Source organism: Bufo gargarizans, chromosome 5 (genome assembly GCF_014858855.1).
Source record: "Bufo gargarizans isolate SCDJY-AF-19 chromosome 5, ASM1485885v1, whole genome shotgun sequence".
In the NCBI taxonomy this organism is placed as follows: Eukaryota; Metazoa; Chordata; class Amphibia; order Anura; family Bufonidae; genus Bufo; species Bufo gargarizans.
Window position 1 is genome coordinate 88,553,622 of NC_058084.1, and position 26,460 is coordinate 88,580,081.

General features: G+C 44.3%; 1 protein-coding gene across 2 annotated transcripts; it reads right to left on the reverse strand.

The window, feature by feature from the left end:
- Positions 1-453: 453 nt before the first annotated feature.
- Positions 454-26,170, reverse strand: LOC122937845 (polyadenylate-binding protein 1-B). Of its 2 annotated transcripts, none has more exons than XM_044292957.1 (16): positions 25,759-26,170; positions 16,082-16,297; positions 13,647-13,840; positions 13,451-13,566; positions 12,692-12,831; positions 10,173-10,267; positions 8,603-8,740; positions 7,691-7,786; positions 7,203-7,472; positions 7,021-7,111; positions 6,764-6,874; positions 5,669-5,790; positions 5,415-5,499; positions 5,202-5,332; positions 5,016-5,115; positions 454-875 (listed from the first exon to the last, which is right to left on the reverse strand). In XM_044292957.1, exons 2-15 carry the CDS (start codon positions 16,272-16,274, stop codon positions 5,023-5,025), a joined length of 1,875 nt encoding a protein of 624 aa, XP_044148892.1. In that variant the 5' UTR covers positions 16,275-16,297; positions 25,759-26,170; the 3' UTR covers positions 454-875; positions 5,016-5,022. The 2 variants fall into 2 exon arrangements, with proteins under 2 accessions (XP_044148892.1, XP_044148891.1); XM_044292956.1 differs by having other exon boundaries at positions 5,669-5,829.
- Between the last annotated feature and the right edge of the window lie 290 nt (positions 26,171-26,460).

Sequence of the window (26,460 nt, forward strand, 5' to 3'; positions counted from 1 at the left end):
TCTCCGACTTGCTTTCCCGATACATCCCCACAGGTCCTCCCTCCTTTCTTCACACAATTAACTACAAGATTTCTCCTGTGCCTCTTTCCTACTCTAGACCTCACTATTCCAGCACATCAGACTCTACCCCAACATCCAAACCTTCAAAAAAAAAGAACCTGAAAACCCACCCCCTCATGAAAGCCTACCACCTGCAATGAGCACACTGCCACCATACAGCCAGATGAGCAGCTTTTACCCTCACCTGTGTTCCTCCTCCTTCCCAGGACTTCTCCCTCTGTTAATCGTTTATTGTATTTTTATATTGTGTGACCCCCGCTTGATGTACAGCACAAGAGAATAAATAGTACTTTCAAATAAATAAAAAACAATACAAATAAAATCAATTCAATTTTAGCTTGGATCACTCCGAGTTTAAATACAGATTTTACGCCAAATAACCACAAAACCATGCAATGTTTTAAGTAATTTTATTAAAGCAAGAATTTTATAATCCAAATTATGCTTTTTCGCTCAGCTATCTTTCCCACAAAATACCAACTGTGGCGAAATTCTGGGCTTTTCAACAATAAAGAATTACAAAATCAAAGAAAGGAATGCTTAACTTCTCGTACTGTGTTCAAAATGCCTTTCCCCGGGTCTTAAAAAAAACAATTCCATTTGTTTTTGTATTTTACTATTTTTTTGTATTTTTTTTAAATATCTAGGACTAGCACTGATAGGCCAGACCTGGCATTTGTCTGTACGTAAGCATTGTCGTTTCCTTTCCTTTTTTATTTGATTTTATGTTTTGCAGTGTTTTTCAGAGATTTAAATTTTTCCATGTTTTAATATTTTTCTCAGATGAAGTGAAGTTCTTCAAAGTTCCCATTTGCCTAGAAGAGAAACAATGTTAGCACACTTGTATGATAACTTTAATACAACGGTCAGAATGTACACAATGCTATTTCCTGCTGTGTATGGGGACATCAGATTTCTGGTAGAAATTCTGGGACTATGAAGTGTCTGATACATCTGAATAGGGCCATTCATACAGCGGGGTGTTCTTTTCACAAACACTGGTCAGATTCTCAACCAAAGTATTAACCCAGAAAGCACAGATTTAGTGTAAGAAGAATGTAGCAGTGAGAACAAGTCTGCCAGTGACATCCATGACAAAAATAGGAAAATCTAGCACCAAAATGGTACTATGTAGTGTGATAAGCACCACTGCAAGGATGGATTTAAGAGGTCAGATGAATAGCTATCTTTGTGGGTAAATTGTATTCTGAAGTACACTGCAAGTTGCAGAACCATAAAAAGATGTGGAAATCTGTAGCATAAGCCCAAATAATTCACCACCAATAAGCTGCCTACTACAGGCCTTCAATGGCTGCTTATTCATTAGGACAGGGATGTTCAACCTGCAGCTCTCCAGCTTCTGCAAGTCTAGTTTCACACTAGCGGCAAGGAACTCCGCTAGTGCACACATGCCCCCGGACTACCACTTCCGCCCCATTGACTGTAATAGGGGCGGGCCGGAGTTCCGGCAGCAGCATGGCAAACATGCAGAGAGGCGGTCGGAATAAAACTACATGTTTGCCTTGCTGCCGTAGGAAAGTACCCTAAAACTACAACTCCCACCATGCCCTGCGGCAGGCTGATAGCTGACCAGGCATGATAGGAGTTGTAGTTTTGCAACAGCTGGAGGGCCGCAGGTTGGGCATCACAGCATTAGGATAATAAAATACCGCCTCACTACGTGTGTGTCTGTTACAGGAGGGTCCCAGATGTGTTTACCTCCTTTAACATGTAAATGCAATTTTTGGAGCTAGCACAGATTTTTATTTTTTAACCTCCTCAGGACCGCCGTACGCAGGATTGCGTCCTGCCGGCGGCCCTGCTCTTCTGGGTGGACGCATATACGCGTCCTCCCGCGAGAGCCGAGATTTCCTGTGAACGCGCGCGCTCACAGGAACGGAAGGTAAGCGAGTGGATCTCCAGCCTGCCAGCGGCGATCGCTCGCTGGCAGGCTGGAGATCTGATTTTTTTTTAACCCCTAACAGGTATATTAGATGCTGTTTTGATAACAGCGTCTAATATACCTGCTACCTGGTCCTCTGGTGGTCCCTTTTGTTAGGATCGACCACCAGAGGACACAGGTAGGTCAGTAAAGTCGCACCAAACACTACACCCCCCCCCCCCCCCTCGTCACTTATTAACCCTTTATGAACCCATGATCACCCCATATAAACTCCCTGATCACCCCCCTGTCATTGATCACCCCCCGTCAGGCTCCGTTCAGACGTCCGTATGATTTTTACGGATCCACGGATACATGGATCGGATCCGCAAAACACATGCGGACGTCTGAATGGAGCCTTACAGGGGGATGATCAATGACAGGCAGGTGATCACGCATATACACTCCCTGATCACCCCCTGTCATTGATCACCCCCCTGTAAGGCTCCATTCAGACGTCCGCATGTGTTTTATGGATCCATAAAAATCATACAGACGTCTGAATGGAGCTTTACAGGAGGGTGATCAATCACCCATATACACTCCCTGATCACCCCCTGTCATTGATCACCCCCCTGTAAGGCTCCATTCAGACATCCGCATGATTTTTATGGATCCATGGATCGGATCCGCAAAACACATGCGGACGTCTGAATGGAGCCTTACAGGGGGATGATCAATGACAGGCAGGTGATCACGCATATACACTCCCTGATCACCCCCCTGTAAGGCTCCATTCAGACGTCCGCATGTGTTTTGCGGATCCGATCCATGTATCCATGGATCCGTAAAAATCATGCGGATGTCTGAATGGAGCCTTACAGGGGGGTGATCAATGACAGGGGGTGATCAGGGAGTGTATATGGGTGATCACCTGCCTGTCATTGATCACCCTCCTGTAAGGCTCCATTCAGACGTCTGTATGATTTTTATGGATCCATGGATCGGATCCGCAAAACACATGCGGACGTCTGAATGGAGCCTTACAGGGGGGTGATCAATGACAGGGGGTGATCAGGGAGTGTATATGCGTGATCACCTGCCTGTCATTGATCACCCCCCTGTAAGGCTCCATTCAGACGTCCGCATGTGTTTTGCGGATCCGATCCATGGATCCGTAAAAATCATACGGACGTCTGAATGGAGCCTTACAAGGGGGATCCCAAGGTATTCCGTGAGGGGCATATTGAGTCCATGAAAGATTGAAATTTTTGTCCTAAGTTAGCGGAAAGTGAGACTTTGTGAGAAAAAAAAACAAAAAAAAAATTAAATCAATTTCCGCTAACTTATGCAAAAAAAATAAAAAATTCTATGAACTCGCCAGGCCCCTCATTGAATACCTTGGGGTGTCTTATTTCCAAAGTGGGGTCACATGTGGGGTATTTATACTGCCCTGGCTTTTTAGGGGCCCGAAAGTGTGAGAAGAAGTCTGGGATCCAAATGTCTAAAAATGCCCTCCTAAAAGTAATTTGGGCCCCTTTGCGCATCTAGGCTGCAAAAAAGTGTCACACATCTGGTATCGCCGTACTCAGGAGAAGTTGGGGAATGTGTTTTGTGGTGTCATTTTACATATACCCATGCTGGGTGAGATAAATATCTTGGTCAAATGCCAACTTTGTATAAAAAAAACGGGAAAGTTATCTTTTGCCAAGATATTTCTCTTACCCAGCATGGTTATATGTAAAATGACACCCCAAAACACATTCCCCAACTTCTCCTGAGTACGGCGATACCAGATGTGTGACACTTTTGGAGCCTAGGTGGGCAAAGGGGCACACATTCCAAAGTGCACCTTTCGGATTTCACAGGCCATTTTTTACACATTTTGATTGCAAAGTACTTCTTACACATTTGGGCCCCTAAATTGCCAGGGCAGTATAACTACGCCACAAGTGACCCCATTTTGGAAAGAAGACACCCCAAGGTATTCCGGGAGGGGCATGGCGAGTTCCTAGAATTTTTTATTTTTTGTCACAAGTTAGTGGAATATGAGACTTTGTAAGAAAAAAAATAAAAATAAAAAATCATCATCATTTTCCGCTAACTTGTGACAAAAAATAAAAAGTTCTATGAACGCACTATGCCCATCAGCGAATACCTTAGGGTGTCTACTTTCCGAAATGGGGTCATTTGTGGGGTTTTTCTACTGTTTGGGCATTGTAGAACCTCAGGAAACATGACAGGTGCTCAGAAAGTCAGAGCTGCTTCAAAAAGCGGAAATTCACATTTTTGTACCATAGTTTGTAAATGCTATAACTTTTACCCAAACCATTTTTTTTTTTTGGCCAAACATTTTTTTTTAATCAAAGACATGAAGAACAATAAATTTAGCGAAAAATTTATATATGGATGTAGTTTTTTTTGCAAAATTTTACAGCTGAAAGTGAAAAATGTCATTTTTTTGCAAAAAAATCGTTACATTTCGATTAATAAAAAAGTAAAAATGTCAGCAGCAATAAAATACCACCAAATGAAAGCTCTATTAGTGAGAAGAAAAGGAGGTAAAATTCATTTGGGTGGTAAGTTGCATGACCGAGCGATAAACGGTGAAAGGAGTGTAGTGCCGAAGTGTAAAAAGTGCTCTGGTCATGAAGGGGGGCTAGCGGGGCTGAAGTGGTTAAAGAGGAGTTGTTACCATAAAATGCAGATTAATATTTTTGTGGGAAAAGATATAGTAAAATGTGTAACTTACACATTTAAAGGGGATAAAGTTATCCCCTATCCACAGCGCCGACAGCTTAGAATGGAGAGGCAGCATGCATTTCCGACCAGCCATTCTGTCCATGGGGTACGGGGCCCCTATTCTTATGATAGGGATCCCAGTGGTAGGACCTCCACTGAGCTAATCTTATCCCCTATCCTCTGGACAGGGGATAACTTTCTCTAACCAGAATACCCCTTTAAATCCCTCCTCTTTCTGATCTGAGGCTGGGAGGTCTGACGCTTTTATTTTCCTCCTCCAAATCTTAGGTGCATCTTGTAGTCCGAAAAGACTAAAGAAACCATAACTTACATGCATGTTAAACGGCTGCCACTCCAGTAGCGTTGCTTACAACCTTCTGTGCGGCTTCCTTAGCCTGATGAGCTTGCAGCACAGCAACCGCTTCATCAACCTAAAACAAGAAGCGACACATTAACACCATAACTTAACACCATAGTTGTACAGGTCTCAAATAAGTATGCACTATACTGCAAATACCTTAGAGCGAAGAGATTCTGGTGACTCAAGCATGTGGAGAAGCTCAGAATTATCAATCTCCAGCAACATTCCTGTGATTTTACCAGCCAGCGTTGGGTGCATGGCTTGAATAAGTGGGAAAAGACGCTCACCTAAGAACAAAAAGTCTCAAGTTAAACTTCATGCTCTTTCAACAGGGAGCACAGTATAGCAGTTACCAAGAGCTTCACGTACCCAGCATTTGTTTCTGTTCCTGTGGTGGAGCAGAGGCCAGCATGGAGGCAGTCAGGGGCTCTTGTCCTTGCACATGGACAGCAGGCTGCAAAATAAAACACCATGCATATTAGGTAACCTACTCATGAATGCTGGTGTCATCTAGCTACTGAAATAGTAAGACTAATAAATCATAATGCATTTTTAGAATTTGACTTGCATGAAATAAGGTGTTGAGAACTGACCTGAGTTGGTCTTCCAATCACACTGCTTACCTGCTGCATAGCGACTTGTGGCTGAGCATTAAGGTGTTGCTGAGGATTACGAACACCAGCAGCATACTTATACTGAGGAACCGAGCGCACGGTGGAAGCGGCGGCGGCTGCGGCAGCTGGAGCTGTGGGGCGAGGTCCCATTGTTTGAGTTGAAGTATTTGCTGTAGCATGAAAATAAATGAGTTCTGACAAAATTCCAGGCTTGTGCAAAAAATATGATTGTGCACAACACACCTTATGGGGCGTTATGGAGAATCATTTTGCGAAACTGGGACTTGTAATGTATTACCAAATACATTACAAAGATTTACCAAGTTTAGTGTTCTCCAGATTCTGATGGTGTTTTCATTTAAAATCTATGCACGCTAGAGCAGGGCACTGTAAAACATGTGTCTTGCTTAAAGGGTTTGGGCATAAGTGTCTGACCCGAAGGGGTCCGACCACTGGAGCCCATCAATATCACAAGAGCAGAGGTTTGTGCTCTCCCCATTTGAATGGAGCCGAAGTCACACCTGCGTGCTGCCAGTCCATGAGGCGCACAGGCCCCATTCTTGTGATCAGTGGGGGGCCCCAGAAATCAGACCACCAGTCACTTAGATCCTACAATGTGGATCGGGGATAAGTTGGGACATCCCCTTTAATTACATGACAAATCTAACCTTAGAGCAGATTGCACTGGATAAAAGTGATTGCCAGAAAAAAAATAAAAAATAAAAAAAAATAAAACACATCCATGCCTAATGCTCCTTTTACTTCCTGGCACAGTGACTGAAGTGGACAAGGCAGAGTGTTAAATGAGATTACCAGCATCCACCCATATACACAAAAGAGCATTCTCTGATACCTAGTATTGCACCACTGATGATGGCAGAAGCCTATACCTGAAGTGCCTTAGTCTCCACATTGACCCGAGCAAGAGATTTAGACTACGGTATTAACTTAAGTCCGGAGTAAATTTAAAATAGAATTTCCAGATGCAACATTTCTACAATTTAGATGACATTTCATGAAATGTAATGTTTTGGGCCAAGAGACTCATTTGTGGACAGAAAAACTGAAGATATTATAAAAGGATCAGAAAAGACCAGCACTTACCAACACGCTGAGCTGATACAACACGTGGGACTGAAGAGGTTGGTCTCATTGTGCTGAAGGTTGGAGGCCTTGGAGCAGCTGGTCTAATGGCTCCTGGCATGTTTTGGAAAGCTGCACAAAGGGAAACCGAAAATTCAGGTTACTCAAGACATTAACAAACAGGACACTGGAGCTAGACAAATTCATTTCAAGATTTTGCCAGGATACCTGCACCAGATTATACAAAACAAGCCATCAAACTTAAATCTATGACTTACGGTGAGGTCTAGCACCCTGTGCTGTCCAACGGGGGCTGGGTCTAAGCTGAGCTATTTGTCCAGCTGGATAGTATGCAGCACGGTTTTGAGCCTAAAGAGAACAAAAGTATTTAACAACGCAGCCCGTGCATCACGAATAATTTATAGAGTGTTGGATTAATTTATAGAGTGTTGAGACATACCGGTGGAATAGCTGCCATAAAGTAGCTGGATGGTGGTGGCTGATAGGGATTGATGACTGGGTTGGGCACAGCCCTGACACTGGCCATTCTCTGCATGTACTGGTTGGTCAGATGGGCTTGACGTTCCTCCTTGCGCTGTGCTAAGGCAACATACAACGGCTTGGTGGCTACAATCCTACCATTCATTTCTGTGACCGCTTTGGTGGCCTCTTCTGGGGAGGAGAAGCAGACGAAACCAAACCCTTTGCTGCGTCCACCTTCCATCATGACCTGAATTAGAAAACAAAAACTTTTAAAACGTGGCAAGTGTAAATGAATAATGAAGTGTACATGCAAACTGGGTTGAGATGACCTGTAAGAACAGTTTAGCCTGCTGAAATACCAGTGAAACTACTGAAAATACCAATAAAATGTATATCCTTATCTGGCATACAGAAATGGGAGAGAAACATGTAGTAAACCGTATATATTAGAAAACGCAAGCTTACCTTAGCGCTGGTGATGGTACCAAAAGGAGAGAATTCTTTTCGCAATCTTTCATCATCAATTCCGTCATCAAGATTTTTAACGTAGAGATTGACACCCTATAAAAGTTAAATATTGATTAATAAATCTGGTTAAGGGAACCAGTCACCAGAAAAATGCAATGTAATATACAGTCTGGTATAGAGCAGAACGTGGTGAGCAGATTGATATAGGTTTGTTTTTTTTTTTCGGATAAGAGTCAGTAAAATTAATTTAAATTCCTGCTCATTCTTTGAAGTCAAGCAGGCGGTCCTATCAGGTGACTGACAGTCTCCCCTCTATAACTGTACATACAGAGATAGCCGTCACTGAAAGGACCACCTCCTTGATGTAAAAGCCCAGAACGAGCAGAAATTTTAATTAATGAAATACAAGTAATAGTGAATCTTTTCCCACAAAACTATATTAGGCTACTTTCACACTGGCGTTTCTGGGTCCGCCTGTGAGATCCGTTTCAGGGCTCTCACAAGCGGCCCCAAACAGATCAGTTCAGCCCCAATGCATTCTGAATGGATAAGGATCCGCTCAGAATGCATACGTTTGGCTGCGTTTGGCCTCCATTCCGCTTTTCAGGCGGACACCAAAACGCTGCTTGCGGATCAGTTTTCACTGACAATATGGTCCGATTGGATCTCTTTTGACTTAAGACTTTTTTTTTTTTAAAGAATGCAAATGGATCCGTTCTGAACTGATACAAGCGTTTGCATTATTGGTGCGGATCCGTCTGTGCAGATACAAGATGGATCCACACCAAACGCAAGTGTGAAAGTAGCCTTAATCTGCTCAGCTTCTCCTGATCTGTAACATGCTGCCTGCGGATTTTACATTTCCTTTAAAATTTATTGTACAGAGCAAACTAATGTGAAGTCACCCACCTGATATCTGGTGATTCGGTCTTGTTTCATTTGTTCAAACTTTCTCTTAAGCTCAGTTTGTCTCTCAACTTTCTTCTGGGCTCTACCAACATAAATGGCCTTACCATTCATGTCTTTGCCATTCATATCATCCACAGCCTTTAAAAAAAAAAAAAAAAATTAGTTCTAAAATTGGATTGAGCAGAATCTAAACCGTTCCTGACAACATGCAGTCATAATTCTGGTAGTGTATGGCACAGGCTCAGTGGCAGTTAAAGGTGGGTTTCACCTGTGCCATACACTAAGTAATTTTAAAGGGTGAACAACTAGTTGCCATCTGGCCCAAGTCTAATCATGCAAGTCCCAAGTCTGCAACAGAATAAGGGTGGGTTCAAATTATGTTTTTCCGATCATTTTAACGTATACAAAAAACGTATACGTTAAACAGATGACTCAGACTGATGCCATACAGTGGTTCCATTGTTAAAAAAATAAAATACACTTTTTTACCGGACTGTGCAGGATACAATAACGTAGTGTATCTTTTTGGCAACATTTGTCAAACAGAGGCAAAAACGTGTTGTGAAACCACCCTAAGCAGTCTTATGTCCCTGTGCCAGAACGCCATGGCTGCAGGAAGAAGTAGAGAACTGGGCAGCATGGGAATGGTAAGGGAACGGTGAAGAGTATGACGTTATTCATTTTCAACATGCTGACCTGTTTTAAGGGAACCTGTCACCATGTTCTGACATAAAATCAAATGTACCTAATGCTCGTTTACCCTGATAGTTCCCAGCGATCGATCCATAATCTTCTCAGGACTAGCCTGTCCGATTTTATCGCCCTATAACGCTTTCCTGCCTCTATGCTAATTAACAGAAGTCATATCTTACATGTTTGACCTGAGAAGAGTCATATTTTCTCTGAGTCAAGTTCCTCAGCTCCGCCTAAGAAACGCCCCTATAGATAAAATCTCGCGCATGTGCAGTATTCATTTTGCGCAGAACTGCGATGCGCAAGTATCGCAACGCTACCACGTGATGTACGTAGTGCCCTCCGTAATGCGCACTCATTTTTACTTCCGCGCGTAGTGGCGTGAGGGGACATACACTAAGCTAGCCGATTGGTCTTTCATAAAAAGGGCAAGTGTGCGATTTCGGACGAGATTACAAGCAGTTAAAGCAGAAATTGGCTGTCAACGTCTAGGGGGAGGAAAATAGGCTATGATTGGTGTGAGGGGAAGGAATTATTTATGCTAATTAGCATAACAGCAGGAAAGCGTTATAGGGCGATAAAACAGGACAGGTTAGTCCTGAGCAGATTATGGATCGATCGCTGGGAACCATCAGGGTAAACAAGCATTAGGTACATTTGGTTTTATATGTCAGAACATGGTGACAGGCTCACTAACTCTCCCCCCTGGGAGAACCCCTTTAATGGAGCCCATTCATGAAAAGCTCTGGTTTGGGATACGGCTAATATATGCGCTATGAGATATGCCACCATGTTAACCAAGACTTTCCACAAAGAATATAAACTGCATTCAGTTTTAAGCAGCTGTGAAACCCTCAGGTTTCTAGCGCCAACTTACTTTTTGTGCATCCTCATGTCTCTCAAAGCTGACAAAGCCAAATCCTTTGGACTTCCCGCTATCATCAGTCATAACTTTAACACTAAGAGCTGGACCTAAAACGAGATGAATACATAGATGTATCAGATGAGGATTTTAGATAAAGATTATGGATGTCTCTTTTCAGCTTTAGATGCTACCCTTTAGTTTGTGCCTGCTCCTAGTTTCAGTTCCGTCTCCTAATGCATGCTGGATGTGAAGTCTGTGTGTCTAGGATGCTGCTGCCTTCACTAGTATTTGCACAGCTTCACACCTGGACTGATGTCTACAGCCGATGAGGAATCTATTCTTCCTTGTGCCGACAATGACGCTGAGGAGTGTGCGTTTCCCCTCAGTCTACCGTACGTTCGCTGCATACTAATGCATCTGAAACTACAGCCTGTGTGACTTGCTCTCCCCCCAAAAATGTGACCCTTCCCTTCTTCATAAACCGACACATCCTCTACCTCCTCCCTGTTGCCATCTGTAAGACTGTGATAAGGGTGAGGGAGATCAGAGACAGTGAGGAGCGATGTGCTGTCAGATTATATCAGGCAGCTATAAATTTGTTAAAAGGTGTATTAGACAGGCAGATTGTCTGGCTGATAACCGCTAATGAGCGTTCGTATTAAGGCTCGTTAGCGATCATCTTGCAGTGTAAAGCCTTATTCACAAGTATTGGTCAGTAACTTTCATCAGTGATTTTGAGCCAAAACCAGGTGGCGATCTAAACACAGAGCTTATGTCTGTGGAGGCTCACAATCACTGATTGAAATGACTGACGTGTGAATGAGGCTTTACACTGCTGCTGATTGCACGATGAACGAGCACACTCGTTAATTGTGCAATCCTGATCTTTCAGCATGCTGAAAGAACGGGATTTGCTGACAGCAGATCACGCTGTCTAAGTACGATCTGCCGCCGGCAAACCACTGTACAGCATGGGAACGGGGGATGGCATAGAGATTGGTTCTTCCAATGTTGCTGAGAAGATCACTGCATGTAATAGCAGCAGTCTCCTCAGCAAGCGAGCAGGTGATTGCCAGAAAGGAACGCTTCCTCGCCCGACAATTGTCTGCGTGATCGAGGTGTCTAATGCAGCATTAAGACTCTACAGCAATAAAACGTTAGAACACTTGATGAATACTATTTAGACGGTTGCTTAGTTTAGTATTTAGGAAACAAACGTATGAAATTCAGTGCAAAGGTGTTTACAGCCTTCAAAGTAGGGCTGAGCAATTAATTTGCCCTTTGCCCATTGTATCCCACAATGGTACAAATGAAAAGTACATACATCCTGTATAAATTTTTTTTTTTTTTTAAAAGCCTGTATGCGTCTACTTTATAGGAGAGAAAATAAAATAAAAGACATTGCTCTTGAAATGCAACAAAAATATTCTTTTGCATGAAATGTGGTATTTAGCAAAACATAAAAATACTCACGGTAATTGTATTGATGCATAAAATAAAAGACGATTGTTAGCAGCACCATGAAAGTAATATATTTAAAGTGCAAAAAAAATAAAAAATAATGGCAGAACCATGGTTATCACGATACCAAAATTTTGATTTACTTTCAATACCACAAAAGTATTGCGATACTCGATACCATACGTTTTATGGAACGTTCGGCCAATAATCGAACAGTCCTATTTTATTTTTTGGGGGGACAAGGTGACCAAAAAAATGCTGAATCGCGTTTCTCTCCCTGGCTGCCATGGTAACCGACCGGAGCCCCGGGATTTCACTGCTGGGGCTCAGATCACAACTGCCACTGCACAACCAATGAGGAGCAGGTGAGGAGACCTGTAGCCACTGCCCAATGATTTAATACTGGGGGGTTGTGGGGCGCATTGCGCCACATATGTTTTTAAATCATTAATACAAATACAGGAGGCGGGTGCCGGCGGCAGACTCACATAGCCAGCACCCCACCTCTATGACAGGGAGCTGTGATCAGCAGCAATTAACCCCTGATTGCAGCTCCCTTTCAGAAGCCAGGTGCCGGCTATGTAATTAGTCATCCTGTATCTGTATAAATGGATTACTTATCTTCAATGGTGGCGCAGTGGCCAGAGCCCCTCCCCTCTTCTCATTGGTGGCAGCGGCACAGGGGGGATAGAGGGATGCTTCCTTATTCACAGTGCTGCTGAGGGAACATTTAGAGCGTTTCGGTAAATGGCAAATCCTGGTATCGAATAGATACCCGGTGCAACTCTAGGCAGAACTGCTTATTCTCTCTCTCCCCCCCCCCCCCTCAATTACCGCCACTGCCCTCCAAAATAATAAGCTAATAGATATGTACCCCAAAATGGCGACACTAAAAATAAAATTTGCCCAGCAAAAAACAAGCTTTAGATCGCTACATCAGCAAAAAAAGTTATTGCCAGAAAAAAAATATAATCAAGATAAATCTGTAATTATCCTTAAATTGAAAACTGAGATTTTTTTTTGCCCAGGCCTACTTCTAAAGCTGCAAAAATAAGTTTAATGGTCTTTACCATATTTGCCAAACATTTCCTTGAGCCGCTCATCATCCATGTCTTCCCCAAAGTTCTTGATGTAAACATTAGTGAACTCTTTAGCTCTAGCTCCAAGTTCAGCTTCTCTTTCTTTACGGGACTTGAAACGACCAACAAACCTTAAGAGGAAAATAAAATCTATTAATGGAAATCTACAACTCAATCTGCATCAAAAATGAAATTCACATGAAAAATTTGCCATTTCCACTGCAGATTTTTACACGGTGTCATTTAAAAATCTGCAGTAAGATGTCTACCCAAGAGACAAACCCTTTCAGAATGCAGCCCCTAGACCAGTGACATCTAACATCTGGCTGTGGTGAAACTACAACTCCCAGCATTCTCCATTCTTTTCTATAAAGTTCTGAGTACAGCCAAGCAAGCATAGATCTTGGGAGTCGTAGTTTTACCACAGCTGGAGGTTAGCCATCACAGCCCTAGGACAAGTTGATTGCTCTGGGAGCCACGACCGACACCACTGGTAAATAGGTGCTTTTGGCCAGACATTTCTGTGGCAGTGACTGCTAAAGGGGAGAGATGCAGTATTACATGGTGCATTCAGATGACACAAGGACAACCCAAGTACACCAGCACAGGAGCTGCTTACAACGTAGCTCTCCATTCGAAACGGGGAACCCTCTTCCATACGCTCTAATAGAGTATTTGGACAGATTTGTCTTCATGGGATGTTGACAAATTACACTTCATTTTATTTGTGTGTGAATGGGAAATACATACACTTTGCGGTCATTTAAAAGCATGCCGTTCATTTTGTCGATGGCTCTCTCTGCCGCTTCCTGGGTCTCAAAGTGCACAAATCCGTAGCCCTTAGATCCATTTTCGTCACAAACCACCTGTAAGAGCATATTAATGAGTTACAAATCAACAATATGAAACAACACAACCTATAAAAGACATATCCAAGAGCCTTTACCTTGCAAGACAGGATGTTGCCAAAGGCAGAAAATGTATCGTACAGGGCTTTGTTATCGATGGATTTGTCAAGGTTTTTGATGAAGATGTTGCCGACGCCGCTCTTGCGCAGAGATGGGTCACGTTGAGACCACATAATGCGAACAGGCTTGCCCTTTATGACATCAAAGTTCATGGTATCCAGAGCACGTTCAGCTGGTAAGGGGAAAGAAAGGGAAATGTTACGCATCCAATGCATAAAACACATTGTGCTAAGTGTCCAGGTTACTCAATATATTCAGTCTACGAAACTCTTAAAAGGGTCAGTGAGTTTTCAGAAAACTTGATATTTCAACAAAAATCTGAAGTTTTGATCGGTGGAGTCTGACTGCTGAGACCCTCACTGATCGCCAGAACAAGCAGAGAGAAGCGTTCCCATATTGAACTCCTCACCTCAGGACAGAATATAGACTTTCTATGGAGTCTCTCGCTCAACTCCTACAGCGAAGAGAGCGCGATATCTAAGCAAACAGCCAACAAAAATCGATAGCACACAGAAGAAAAAATATGCCATATTATTACATCATATAGTTATGGTGTCAGAATATGACGATGCCCGGCAATTAAAGTAAAGTAATTGTACTGACTCGCTGAATAACATTAACATGTAATTTTTTTAAGCACACCAAGAATGCCAGAAAAAACTGAAAAAAAATAAAGAAAATAGGCAAACGTCTTATTTTTTTTCTCATTTCCACCTCACATAATTCCAACCTGTCCCACAAAAAAAACAAGACCTAATATGGCTATGTCTGAAAGGTATAAAGTCAGGACTCTTTAAAGGGAAGAAATGTGCTTCATTGGTCTTTAAGGGGTAAAGCTTAAAGGAGAATCCCCATCCTAAACGTTTATGGTATATTCACAGGGATTGTATGTTATGCGGCAGCTCTGAAAACTGATGGAATGCAGGCCCTGTTCACATGGATGCATATGAAGGACTTGAAGAGGACTGATGACCAAAGTAAAGTCTGCGAACCATGTTTAATATACTGATGGAAATTTTAACGGATGACTTACAACTAAACAGAGGAATTTTTCTTTATTTGTTTTGAGCTTGTAAGGGCTGATTCACACAAGGCCAGGAAACACTGTGCACATGTTGGCTGGACCTTCATACCTGAACTGAATGCATCATAGCGTTTTATGAGAGTCTGGTTCAAACGTGATCATGAGTCTATTATACTGTACTCACCATATTTTACAGTAATAGATCCACGATCACACATGAACTCTATGTGAATCACAAAACACTATGATACAGTCAGTTGGCATCAGGGGAGCCCTGGTCGTCCTGTGAGATGAAGGCGATATACGGACCATGTCTCCCAGGCTGACTGCGGCCGTTGTTTGGGATTTTTGACATCCTGTGGATATGAATTTACGACCACTCTGGGATATATACAAATAGATGTGAGTCCCACCTCCCAGCCTGGCACCAGTCTTGAGGACAAGGCAATCCATACCTCCCAGATCCACCTGGATGCCGAGGTGAGCACTACAGAAAGAGCCGAGCAGACTGTGCTGCACTTCTGTAATGGCCCAAGACCGTTCCAGTACTCTAGACCACCTCTGGCTGCCACATCCAGGCAGGAGGTGGTAGGGGGCCCATTCAGAGATGGGAACTGGAAAAGGGGGTTTTAATTAACAAACCGGAACATGATGGAACTCTATTCTAAAATAACTTGGGGCTCATTTCTAGTTTCACATTTGCGGCAGGAGTTTCCTGCCAGGACAGCCTGCCGGAGCTCTCTGGATCCGGCAATGCTAGGCGATAGCAGAATGTGCGCCAACCGTGAGAAAGAAGCCCAAGGTGTCATTTAGCTGGCTCTCTGGACTTTCAAAGACAAAGACATGCTATATTCTGTGCAGGGGGTACTATCTCCTTAGGGAGAGATTACCTTAATAAGCGTGAGGAGACTTCTAGGCCCTACATGCTCCTTTGGAATTCTGGGAGGAAAGAGCATATTCTGTGCACAGATGTACTAGAAACTATTGCAAGTTCTATGACGTCGCATCTTTCAAGATAAATGAAATGTGGCATCCGCGCATAGGATTTCAATTTCCCAATGTTCTACGTCACTGTCCACTCACTGTACTACATGGACTGGGTGCCGCAGTAGTTGCATACGCTCTCTTCATGTAACACTAGTACACCCCTTTAAAAATTCTATTGAACTGCAAACTAAAGTGACTAAGTGAATTCAGAGTTTAGGAATGTGCTGCTGGAATTTGCACAGTGTTGTGCTGCCCGAATATAGAAGCAGAGGCAGCCATTCCTCCCAGAAACCTGATCTCGGAACCGACTTTCCACCAAAAATAATAGGCCAAAACCTCAGGTCATATGATGAAGAGCGTGTAAACCATATATTCATGTTAAAATGCACACAAAGTTCTTACCATCGGCTGGCTGCTGGAAGTTGACGTAAGCATAGCCCAGAGATCGACGGGTAATCATGTCTCTGCATACTCTGATTGACAATATGGGACCAGCAGGACTGAACTTTTCATACAGCATAGCTTCTGTGACATCGGGGTGGAGGTCCCCAACATACAGGGATGCCATAGGGTAGCTGGGAGCACTTGGATTCATGTTGTCTGGTGGTTAAGGTTTAACTGGAAGAAACAAGAAGAAAATACAATTAAAGTCGACATGTTTCACATTCAGAATGAACAATTCAGCGACTGCTTAAAGGGCCTTTCTAGTACTTTAGTATTTATGGCCTATCCTCTGAATCAGTCTGACACCCTCCACCCCCAGAACTTTAACCTATACAGTGGATGGAGCCGAAAGCACGAGGTTCTGTCCTTTGTGTAGTGGCTGTGCCGGGTACTGCAGATTGGCTCTAATTCAAGTGAATGGGAGTTGAGCTGCAGTATGGCGACGCCAGAAACTAAACAATGGATGGGGGTGCTGTACTACATAAAGTGCCCCCCCCCCCCATCAAAAACAATGGGAAGCGTATTAGAAATGGCCGCTCAAGCACTCGCTGAATTAGGTCATCACTGACTAAACAGGCATCACCTGCCGTGTCGAGCCCAATCCAATTTTTTTAATCTGAAAGTTTCAGCCCCTGAGGCTACCCCTATAACAAAGTTAAAAATTAAAAAGGGTTCTGTCCCATAGATATGAACAGAGCAACAGTGGTGGTACCCAGCGATCCAATAGTTATCACCTATGCAAAGGAGATGTGATCATTTTCGTGGGATAACCTCTTTAACCCCATAACAATTTTGTCTGAGCTCTGCTGTGGCTTCGAGAAAAGGACCCAACAGTTGTGCAGCAGGGTAGGGGCTGCTTTAAACCCTCATATCTCTGGCTGGGTAGCAGCTAGAGCTATGGGCTGGTTTTGTTTGAAAGCAGACAATCTAATTATGACCAGAGTCACAGCATTATCTACTCTACATCGGGAGATATAGCTGTTAGAAACTGGGAGATACAGCAGCTGAATTTTTTTTTTTTCAATGTTCTTGGGGAGATTTAAAGGGAGTCTGACACCAGCATTTAACTTTAACCTTTCCCACTGCTTTCTAGCATGCTTACAGTTACCTCTGGCATCTTTCCTGCTCTTATAAATCCATCAAAAACGATCTTTATAAGATATGCAAATGAAGTCTCGCAAGTGCCCAGGGGCGGCGTTACTATCTTAGGTGCCCTGCTTGCTCAGCCTTTTCATTGCTCCCCCCACCCCTTCCTACCTTCCGCCCGCCCATCTTTTCCCTTCGACCGCCTTTCTCATAGCTTGTTATTCCACCGATATCCCGCGCATGCGCACTCATCCCTTTGGCCGGCGCATGCCATTCCTTGTACGGCATCAGTAATTAATGCGCCGATGGACCGCCTCCTTTGTTGAGTTTTCGCGTCGTTAGCCGACGGACAGAGTGCGCATGCTTGGGATCTCGGCGGAATAACAAGCTATGAGAAATGCGGTCAGAAGGAAAGGATGGGCGGGCGGAGGGTAGGAAGGGGCAGGGGGACGCAATGAAAAGGCCGAGCAAGCAGGGCACCTAAGAGCCCTCATTTGAATATCTTACAAAGATCGTTTTTGATGGATTTATAAGAGCAGGAAAGATGCCAGAGGTAACGTTTTGATTAACTGTAAGCATGCTAGGGAGCTGTGGGAAGGGTTAAAAAAGTGAAATGCTGGTGACAGACTCCCTTTAAATAACATGTTATTAGACATGTTGCAGCAAACAGTTTGATATATTTGTGCATATTTGGGAAAGAGATTTTATTTGTTTTTAAATAAACTATTAACTTTTTTTTTACTCTCACTAGGGGTCATTTTTATAATGCAGTGGTACTCCTTATATACCAATGCATTATATCCTTTCACAGTACCTTGACAAGCAGTCCATTAGGCTCCGTTTGCTGCACAGCCTGACATACAGCCATTGCAGTCCTGGGGGCCTGTGTTAGGCACTCGGCTGCCATGACCAATGGTGACAGGGAGCAGTCCCTATAACAAGATGCCAAGGACACTATTGACTGCAGTGTCTAGGAGCTTTACAAAGGGGGCCTGGCTTCAGTCAATGCCAGTCATCCACAGTGATCTAGAACAACCTGTGGGGTCTATTGAATGCCTGCTGCCCGCGCCAAGAATCATGGTGCAGGCTGCAGCGACTAAGGGTACTTTCACACTTGCGTTGTTTGATTCCGGCAGGCAGTTCCGTTGCCTGAACTGACTGCCTGATCAGGCAAACTGTATGCAAACGGATGTCATTTTTTCTGACTGATCAGGCATTTTTCTGACTGATCAGGATCCTGATCAGTCATAAAAATGCCTGATCAGTCATAAAAATGCATTGCAATACCGGATCCGTTTTTCCGGTGTCATCAGGCAAAACGGATCCGTTTTTTTTTTTTTTTTCATTTTTAAAGGTCTGCGCATGCGCAGACCGGAAGGACGGATCCGGCATTCCGGTATTTTGAATGCCGGATCCGGCACTAATACATTCCTATGGAAAAAAATGCCGGATCCGGCATTCAGGCAAGTCTTCAGTTTTTTTCGCCGGAGATAAAACCGTAGCATGCTACGGTTTTCTCTTTTGCCTGATCAGTCAAAACGACTGAACTGAAGACATCCTGATGCAAACTGAACGGATTACTCTCCATTCAGAATGCATGGGGATATGCCTGATCAGTTATTTTCCGGTATAGAGCCCCTGTGACGGAACTCTATGCCGGAAAAGAAAAACGCAAGTGTGAAAGTACCCTAAACAGACTAGAAAGGCCAGGTCCAGACCAAGGAGAGTCTCAAGACTTTTTTCAGAGGTGAAAATTGCCTGTACAAGCATCTGACGCTTGAACAGGAGTTATTGTGACCTCTGCCCACATGAAAGCATCCAGCCGTGTTCTGCTTGGGGACGTGTCACCACTGAGACCGGTCATTAGCTGCACTGATGTATGACCCTCTGCATGCACAAACTTTGCAAACAGGGACTGGAAGTGCAGTGAAGACAGCCCAGGACCCACGGAGCAGGTAAGTATGGGTCCCCCAGGGTGGAGTGGAATTGAAAGGAAATGTGTCACCAAAAATGTTGTCTGCCAGTTAAAACCAGAGAGCGACATCTCTTTCTGATTGCAGATTTATTCTAATATTAGGATTGTGGGGGCAGCCATCTTGCCTGAGACCTTCAACAGCATTTAGAAAGCATTAAAATTAAAAAAAAAATTGCTTTATGGCAGCCACATGGACCACAGACAATAACTTAATTGACTTCTATGAGAAAGATTACCAAGACATACAATATGACCTCTGGAGAGGTCAGGAGGGAGTAGATAAGCTGTGATATCACCTATTGTGAATGGTGGATCCTGTGTTATCTATACACAGAGGTGATATCATTACAGGCAGGACTCGAATGACATAAGCAGATAACTGCAGTAAAGTGACGTGTACTGACCAAGAAGTGGCGCCTACTATTAGGCTTAGCGGGATTTCATGTTTTTTGTTGAAATATAGATATTGACATGGAAAATTAAAAACATTTAAAAAATGTTAATAAAAACGTGATTTCAACAATAGGTCAATTTCTGATGACATTCCCTAAACATTGGGCAGCCCCTTCAGCTCACAATAACGACTTGCACCTATGACCTGGAGGTGGAATAGTGATTAATGTACTTCAAAATAGAAATCCACCTAACCCGTCATAATGAATGCTAGATGGCAGAGGAAGATTACACTATTACCGCCATACCAGGAAGAACACGCCTCACAAATGCAATATAGAACACCACCTCCTACAAGCAGAACTACTGGAATGACAAACACATTATGCACTTGTTATGAAGGAGACAAATTACCTCATGTAATAACCGATGGCAAAACTTCCTTCCTTTACAGATCACCCATCACACCCTGCACCAACATCTGTGCCAGCAATGGACAATTACAGTGTCCAAAAAATTCCATTTAACCAGGCACAGTTTCAAATGAGATCGCCTTGGGGCACGGCTGCATGCAGCAAGACACCCCAAAAATGGGCTGGTTTTTTCCAGCAGCAACAATGAAGGAGTCACCGCGGGTCTTGGACAGGCATATACTGACAGCCAAATGTAGAGTGAAAACCCGTAAAGCAAGTCCATTTACAGAGCGGAGATCTGACTTCTGAACGTTTGGGCAGTTTTTATTTATTTTTACAGAGTTCACCTGAAGGGTTAGGTGATATTTTTATAGAGCAGGTCATTACGGATGTGGCAATACATAATACGTATACTTTGTCTTATTTATTTAAGTTTTACACAAAAGCATTTTTGAAAAAAAAAAAATATGTTGTTTGAGTGTCTCCATAGTCTGAGAGCCATAGCTTTTTTTTTTTTTTTGACTGATTGTCTTAGGTAGGGGCTCATTTTTTGCGGGATGAGATGCTGGTTTGATTGGTTCTATTTGGGGGGGGGGGGGGGGGCATTCGCCTTTTTGATCGCTTGGTGTTACAATTTTTCTGATTTAAGGTGACAAAAAAATTCTGTTTATTTTTTACTGTGTTCACCTGAGGGGTTAAGTCATGTGATATTTTTATAGAGCTTGTTACGGACGCAGCGATACCCAATATGTGTGGTTTTTTTTCCTCCAATTTTTAAATATAAAATCAGTGTATTACACTGAGTCATACACTAACAGGTTGCCTAGGAGACGGGCCTGAGGCTGAATCTCCTGGCCACCCGTAGAAGGCAGGTCCCGATGCCATGCAGGGCTGCCTTCTCACCCATCAGGTCCCCGATTGCCTTCCTCACCCGGCGCAAATCCTTTCTATGCCGCAGTCAGCACTGATCGCAGCATAGAAGGGGTTAATCCGGCGCCAACAGCTTGTACAGCGATGCCGGCGGATACAGCAGGGGCCCGGCTACCAGGGACTGCCTGGCCCCTGCAGTGATCAGGCGCACACCGCCCTGGTGCCCGACTGATCACCATGACGTAATAGAACGTCAAAATACGGGAACGCACCTGCCACTATTACGTCATATGTCGGGAGAGGGGTTAACATGCAGGTCCGCTCACCGTTCTCCAGGCACTGCGCTCCCAAAACAGCCGCCAATGGAGGGTCCTGTCCGTCAGACTGAACTCAAATAGTTATACAAACACCATAGAAAAGATAGAATATACATAAATACATCTTTATTAATGAGTGAAATACATAATTAATAAAAAAAAAAATAATGCATAGCACAAATCCACCCACACAAAAGGAGGGGGCCATGGTGGATCAGTTGCAACAAATAGATCTAGCTAATATACTGGGAAATAGTATACAGAATAGAGTAGAGTCCCAAACTGAGCAAAAACATACTAAATTAAAGGGAACCTGTCACCGGGATTTTGTGTATAGAGCTGAGGACATGGGTTGCTAGATGGCCGCTAGCACATCCGCAATACCCAGTCCTCATAGCTCTGTGTGCTTTTATTGTGTATAAAACCCGATTTGATACATATGCACCTGAGATGAGTCCTGTACGTGAGAGGAGTCAGGGACAGGACTCATCTCAGGTTAATTTGCATATGAATCAAATCGTTTTTTTTACACAATAAAAGCACACAGAGCTATGGGGACTGGATATAGCGGATGTGCTAGCGGCCATCTAGCAACCCATGTCCTCCACTCTATACACAAAACCCCGGTGACAGGTTCCTTTTAAAGGGGTTGTTGGGCTTTTAATACTGATGACCTATCCTCGGGATAGGTCACTACTCTCAGATTAGCGAGGGTCCGACATCCAGCACCCCCACCAATCAGCTGTATGAAGGGAAGGCACACGCAGTGTACATGGGCCACCTCCGGCCTCTCTGCACGCGCAGTTACCTCGCACAGCTGATCCGCGGGAGTGTCGGGTGTCGGACCCCTGCCGATCTGATATTGATGACCTATTCTGAGGATAGGTCATCAATATTAAAAGCCCAGAGAAACCCTTTAATTTAGTAAATTTATGCTCAGTGCCCTCTTCCTGAAGCTCGTGCTACATCTGTTACGACCGATCCACCGCGGCCCCGCCGTTTGTGTGGGCGGATTTGTGCCATGCATTTTTGTTTATTAATTATGTATTTTACTGATTTTCAATAAAGACATTTATGTCTTTTCTACTTTGAGTATGATGTTTGAGTAACTATGGGAGGTAATCACAACACCTAATGATACTTTTTTTGGTCATTGGGCCCATTGGTATTAGGGGGTAGCCCTAGTATAAAGGACTGGAGATTGCGGATGGTCGAGACCGGCAATTAGCGTCCATTTTGACAGTCCCGGGAAGAAGACCTGTATGTAATAAATTAGGCATTTGAAATCATTGGAGCCAATCGTTTAATGGGGTTATTCTCAAATGTTTATATTTTTTTAAATGGTATCCCCCCTACTTCCTGGGCCATGTGCCGTACATTCCTAGTCCGGTTACAACCCAATTGCACCTGTGCAGACAGGCAGCCGGACAGCGCAGGCACAAGCCACATACATTGAGTTGTAACCGGGCTAGGAATGTACGGCACATGATCCAGGAAGTGCTGCCCCGGTAGGAATGTTTTTAACATTACCACTGAATAACACAAAAGGGGGTAGAGGACCTTTAACAAAAAGGTAGCACATGCGCAGTTAGTAATACACAGCGGAGGGGATGGGTGACCCAATTAGAGCACTGATAAGTGCAAACCTCTTCTGAGGGCATCTTTATCTGTGTTGCAAAAGAATAGAACTGTCATCCCAATTCTAGATCTACGATTATACTAGCAGATAACATCTTCCCTTCACAGCAGCAGTAAACTCCACAGTAACCCAAATGAATTGTCAGATGTGCGCTTGTCTGCTGACTAAAACTCTGCACCCCAATCGCGATTGGTGCCCACGTTCCAGAGAAATTATCATATGCAAAATGCCTGCATGCCGCAACAAGGGCGTCCCGGCTGCACCAAAACTAGTCTCCCTTTCGCTGTTGGCCACGCCCCAGCTTTGAGCAACAGGACCTGGCAGTGGTGACAATGACACCTAGCCCTGAACTTTTGCGCTGGCACATTCGCCTCTGGGGGGAATTGACAAATGCACGGTACAGACACGATGCCTACGAGGCAAAAGGAGTCTGTACTGCGCGTATGCCGATCCCTGAGGACATGCTCAAGAGTTCATGTCAGGTGTGATCACGCCGTCACTGTCTGGCCAGGTCACTCAAAGGAAGCAAAGATTTTGGTGCAATTTGCATATAAAAAAAGCAAATATTTCTGCGGTGTGGGCACCGATGGGGGGTGACAGCGTTTCAATCAGCAGACAAGAGTACGTCTGACAACTCATTTGGATTACAATGGAGGTATGCGGTGACAGATTCCTTCACTTTGTGTGTGCTGAACCTTTACATGCAGAATACCCTCCGCTGATGCTGCCAATTCTTTTTTTTTTTTATAGACCCCTCGTCTGCTCCCCTGAAGTTTTGGGGCCCAGTATATTAATAGCGAGCATCGGAAGAGGGAGGAGGAGTCGCCAGCGTTTCTCAGTGGGCGTCCCCTTCTCCCTGGCTGTGACGCTCTCCGCGGCGATTGGACTGTGGCACAGTCAGGGAGAAGGGGACGCCCACTGAGAAATGCTGGCGTCTCCTCCTCCCTCTTCTGATGCTCAGTATTAACATACTGGGCCCCAAAACTTTATGGGATCGCCATGGGGTAGATGATGGGTCATTTTTTTTTTAAAGGTACTCTGCAGTTAAAACACAAAAAACGTGAAAGGTCCTCTTTAATCTTTAACGGTATAGCACTGCTGAAATGAACAAGTACAGCCGGAACTGCCTGCCGAACTGGCAATCCGGACGCGTCTGACAAATGCATTACAATACTGGATCCGTGTCATCGGGAAGAAAAGATACAGTATTTATTTTTTCACATATTTAAAGGTCTGCGCATGTGCTTCAATGTAAATGAATGCCGGATCCGGCAAGTGTTCAGTATTTTTGGCCGGAGAGAAAACCAGCATTTTCTCCGGCCAAAAAACGTAAAAGGCACTGAACTGATGCATCCTGAACGGATTTCTCTCCATTCAGAATGCATTAGGATAAAACTGATCAGTTCTTTTCCGGTATCGAGCCCCTAGGACGGAACTCGGTACCGGAAAAGAATAACGCTAGTGTGAGAGTAGCCTAAGGGTACTTTCACACTTGCGGCAGTGTGATCTGGCGGGCAGTTCCGTTGTCAGAACTGCCTGCCGGATCCGCCGCTGACAAAGCATTTGTGAGACGGATCCGTCTCACAAATGCGTTGCAAGGAGGGATCCGTCTTGTACATTTTTACCGATCTGCGCATGCCGGAACAACGGCATTCAGAATGCCGAATCCGGTGCTAATACATTCCTGTGGGAAAAAGCGGCATTCAGGCAAGTCTTCAGTTTTTTTCGCTGGAGAGAAAACCGTAGCATGCTGCGGTTTTCCCTTTTGCCTGATCAGTCAAAACGACTGAACTGAAGACATCCTGATGCATCCTGAACAGAATGCTCTCCATTCAGAATGCATGGGGATATGCCTGATCAGTTCTTTTCCGGTATTGAGCCCCTGTGACGGAACTCTATGCCGGAAGAGAAAAACACTAGTGTAAGAATAGCCTAAATAAAGCAACAAAGAAAAAAAAGTACAAAATGTCCGTTCACACAGGGAAGATGCTGCGGATGATCATTCCTGAATTTTGCAGGACAGGAAGTCCACCGCGTATCACCGTAGGGCAAATCGAGTTCAGACCCTGCAGAAAATGATCTGCTCGCTGAGCGATCTGCGGTACGGATTTTAATCATTGCTTTCCCCATTTGCAATACACACGACACGCAAAGCGCAAGCTTTGCCACAAATTCCACGACCAGTTAGGTCCCATATGGCACTAACATTTTCTACAACGCCAACCAGGTCCCCTCCTGTGGTCAGAGCCAGCCACCTGTTCTCCTCCCACAGCGTCATGCAGCCCTCAACATGTGGCTCTGTCGCATGGTGGGAGTTGTAGTTTCTCAACAGCTGGATAGTCTCCGGCATGCATCCAATGCCCGTCAGACCTCTCCAAGGGGGAAGGGGGGGGGGGGGGGAGCAGCGAAACATCTCCCCCAAAAGGCAAAACTACGAGTCAGACACTATACTATGGGGCCTATAGGTGACTGCCGCACCGACAAGTCACGGGATTGTCACACGGCGAAACTTAGAACGCCAGTCACCGGGACCATCAGCAGCAGCAGCACAGATGGACGTCAGAGGCCGACATCTCAGGGAGTCAAGTTCCGGATCAAGCGACGATCGAGCCCCTCCCTCCATCCAGGGTCAATTATTTTAAGTAATTTCTCTAAAAGTCTTAATACACCAATATTTTTAGAGATAATTCATAATTGATGACAATAAATATAAATAAATAAGTGCAAATATTTAAAATCTAGGCTTTAAAAAAATGCAACACTGCAGCAAATTCTGCCTAAAAGACCAAACCACATGTAACAGCAGATGACCCCCACCCCCATCACAGGCAGCCATTTCCTTATTACACCAGAGACTAAAGGGTTAATCAGCCGGTACCCGGGGACACCCCGGCCATGTTCCGGGCCCCGCACCGTCCGTCACCCCCCACACCCCGACTCACCGATGTCGGCAGTCTCCTCGGGATCTCTCTCCTCCGGTCTTCTCTTCAGCGACTCCCGGTTGCGCTCGTACAGCGGTTTTTTGTTTTTTTTTTCCTCTTCACTTCGCGTTACTTTTATTCCGTTTTTTTTTTTTATCTTTTGTAATTTTTTTCTCTAGCGTTAAAATCAGCGATGGAGGGCGGCGCGGCGGGAACGTCTGCTTCTCTGGTTAAAATCAACAAAAAATAAAATAAAACGTAAGGGGAAAAGAGGAGCTGAGGGGGGATTTTTCTGGGTTTTTTGAGGGGATTTTGTGCTTTTTTTTTATTTTTTTATATTTTTTTAATAATAAGAAATGTGTGCCGAGGCCAGGCTCCGGAGCACACACTCACACACAGCACTAACAGCCGGGGTAGAGGGGAAAAGGCCGCAGCCCGTCGGCGCGCTATTTATACGGGCGCGAGGACGTACGGCGTGCTCTGACGTCAGAGCTCCGCCCTTGTTAGAACTACGTGAACTTCTCCGCAGCGGCCGCCATTTTCTAGGTCGATGACGACATCGGCGGAAAGTGCGAGAGTCGACGAGCAGACAAGCCGCTCGTGACCGGATTATATGTCGGGGGGGCCCCATGCATCGTGTACAGGAACCGACCGAGCTGATACGATATTGGGAGAAGCAGCGCTCAGGGACTCTTTGTGGACTACAACTTCCGGCATCATTTC

Coding starts and splice junctions, on each gene's coding strand:
- LOC122937845 (XM_044292956.1), bottom strand. CDS start 16,274: ATGAATCCAAGTGCTCCCAGCTACCCTATGGCATCCCTGTATGTTGGG. Junction 10,268..12,691: donor GGAAATGTTTGGCAAATATG/GTAAAGACCATT, acceptor ATCTCGTTTTAG/GTCCAGCTCTTAGTGTTAAA. Junction 5,333..5,414: donor GGAACAGAAACAAATGCTGG/GTACGTGAAGCT, acceptor TTTTGTTCTTAG/GTGAGCGTCTTTTCCCACTT.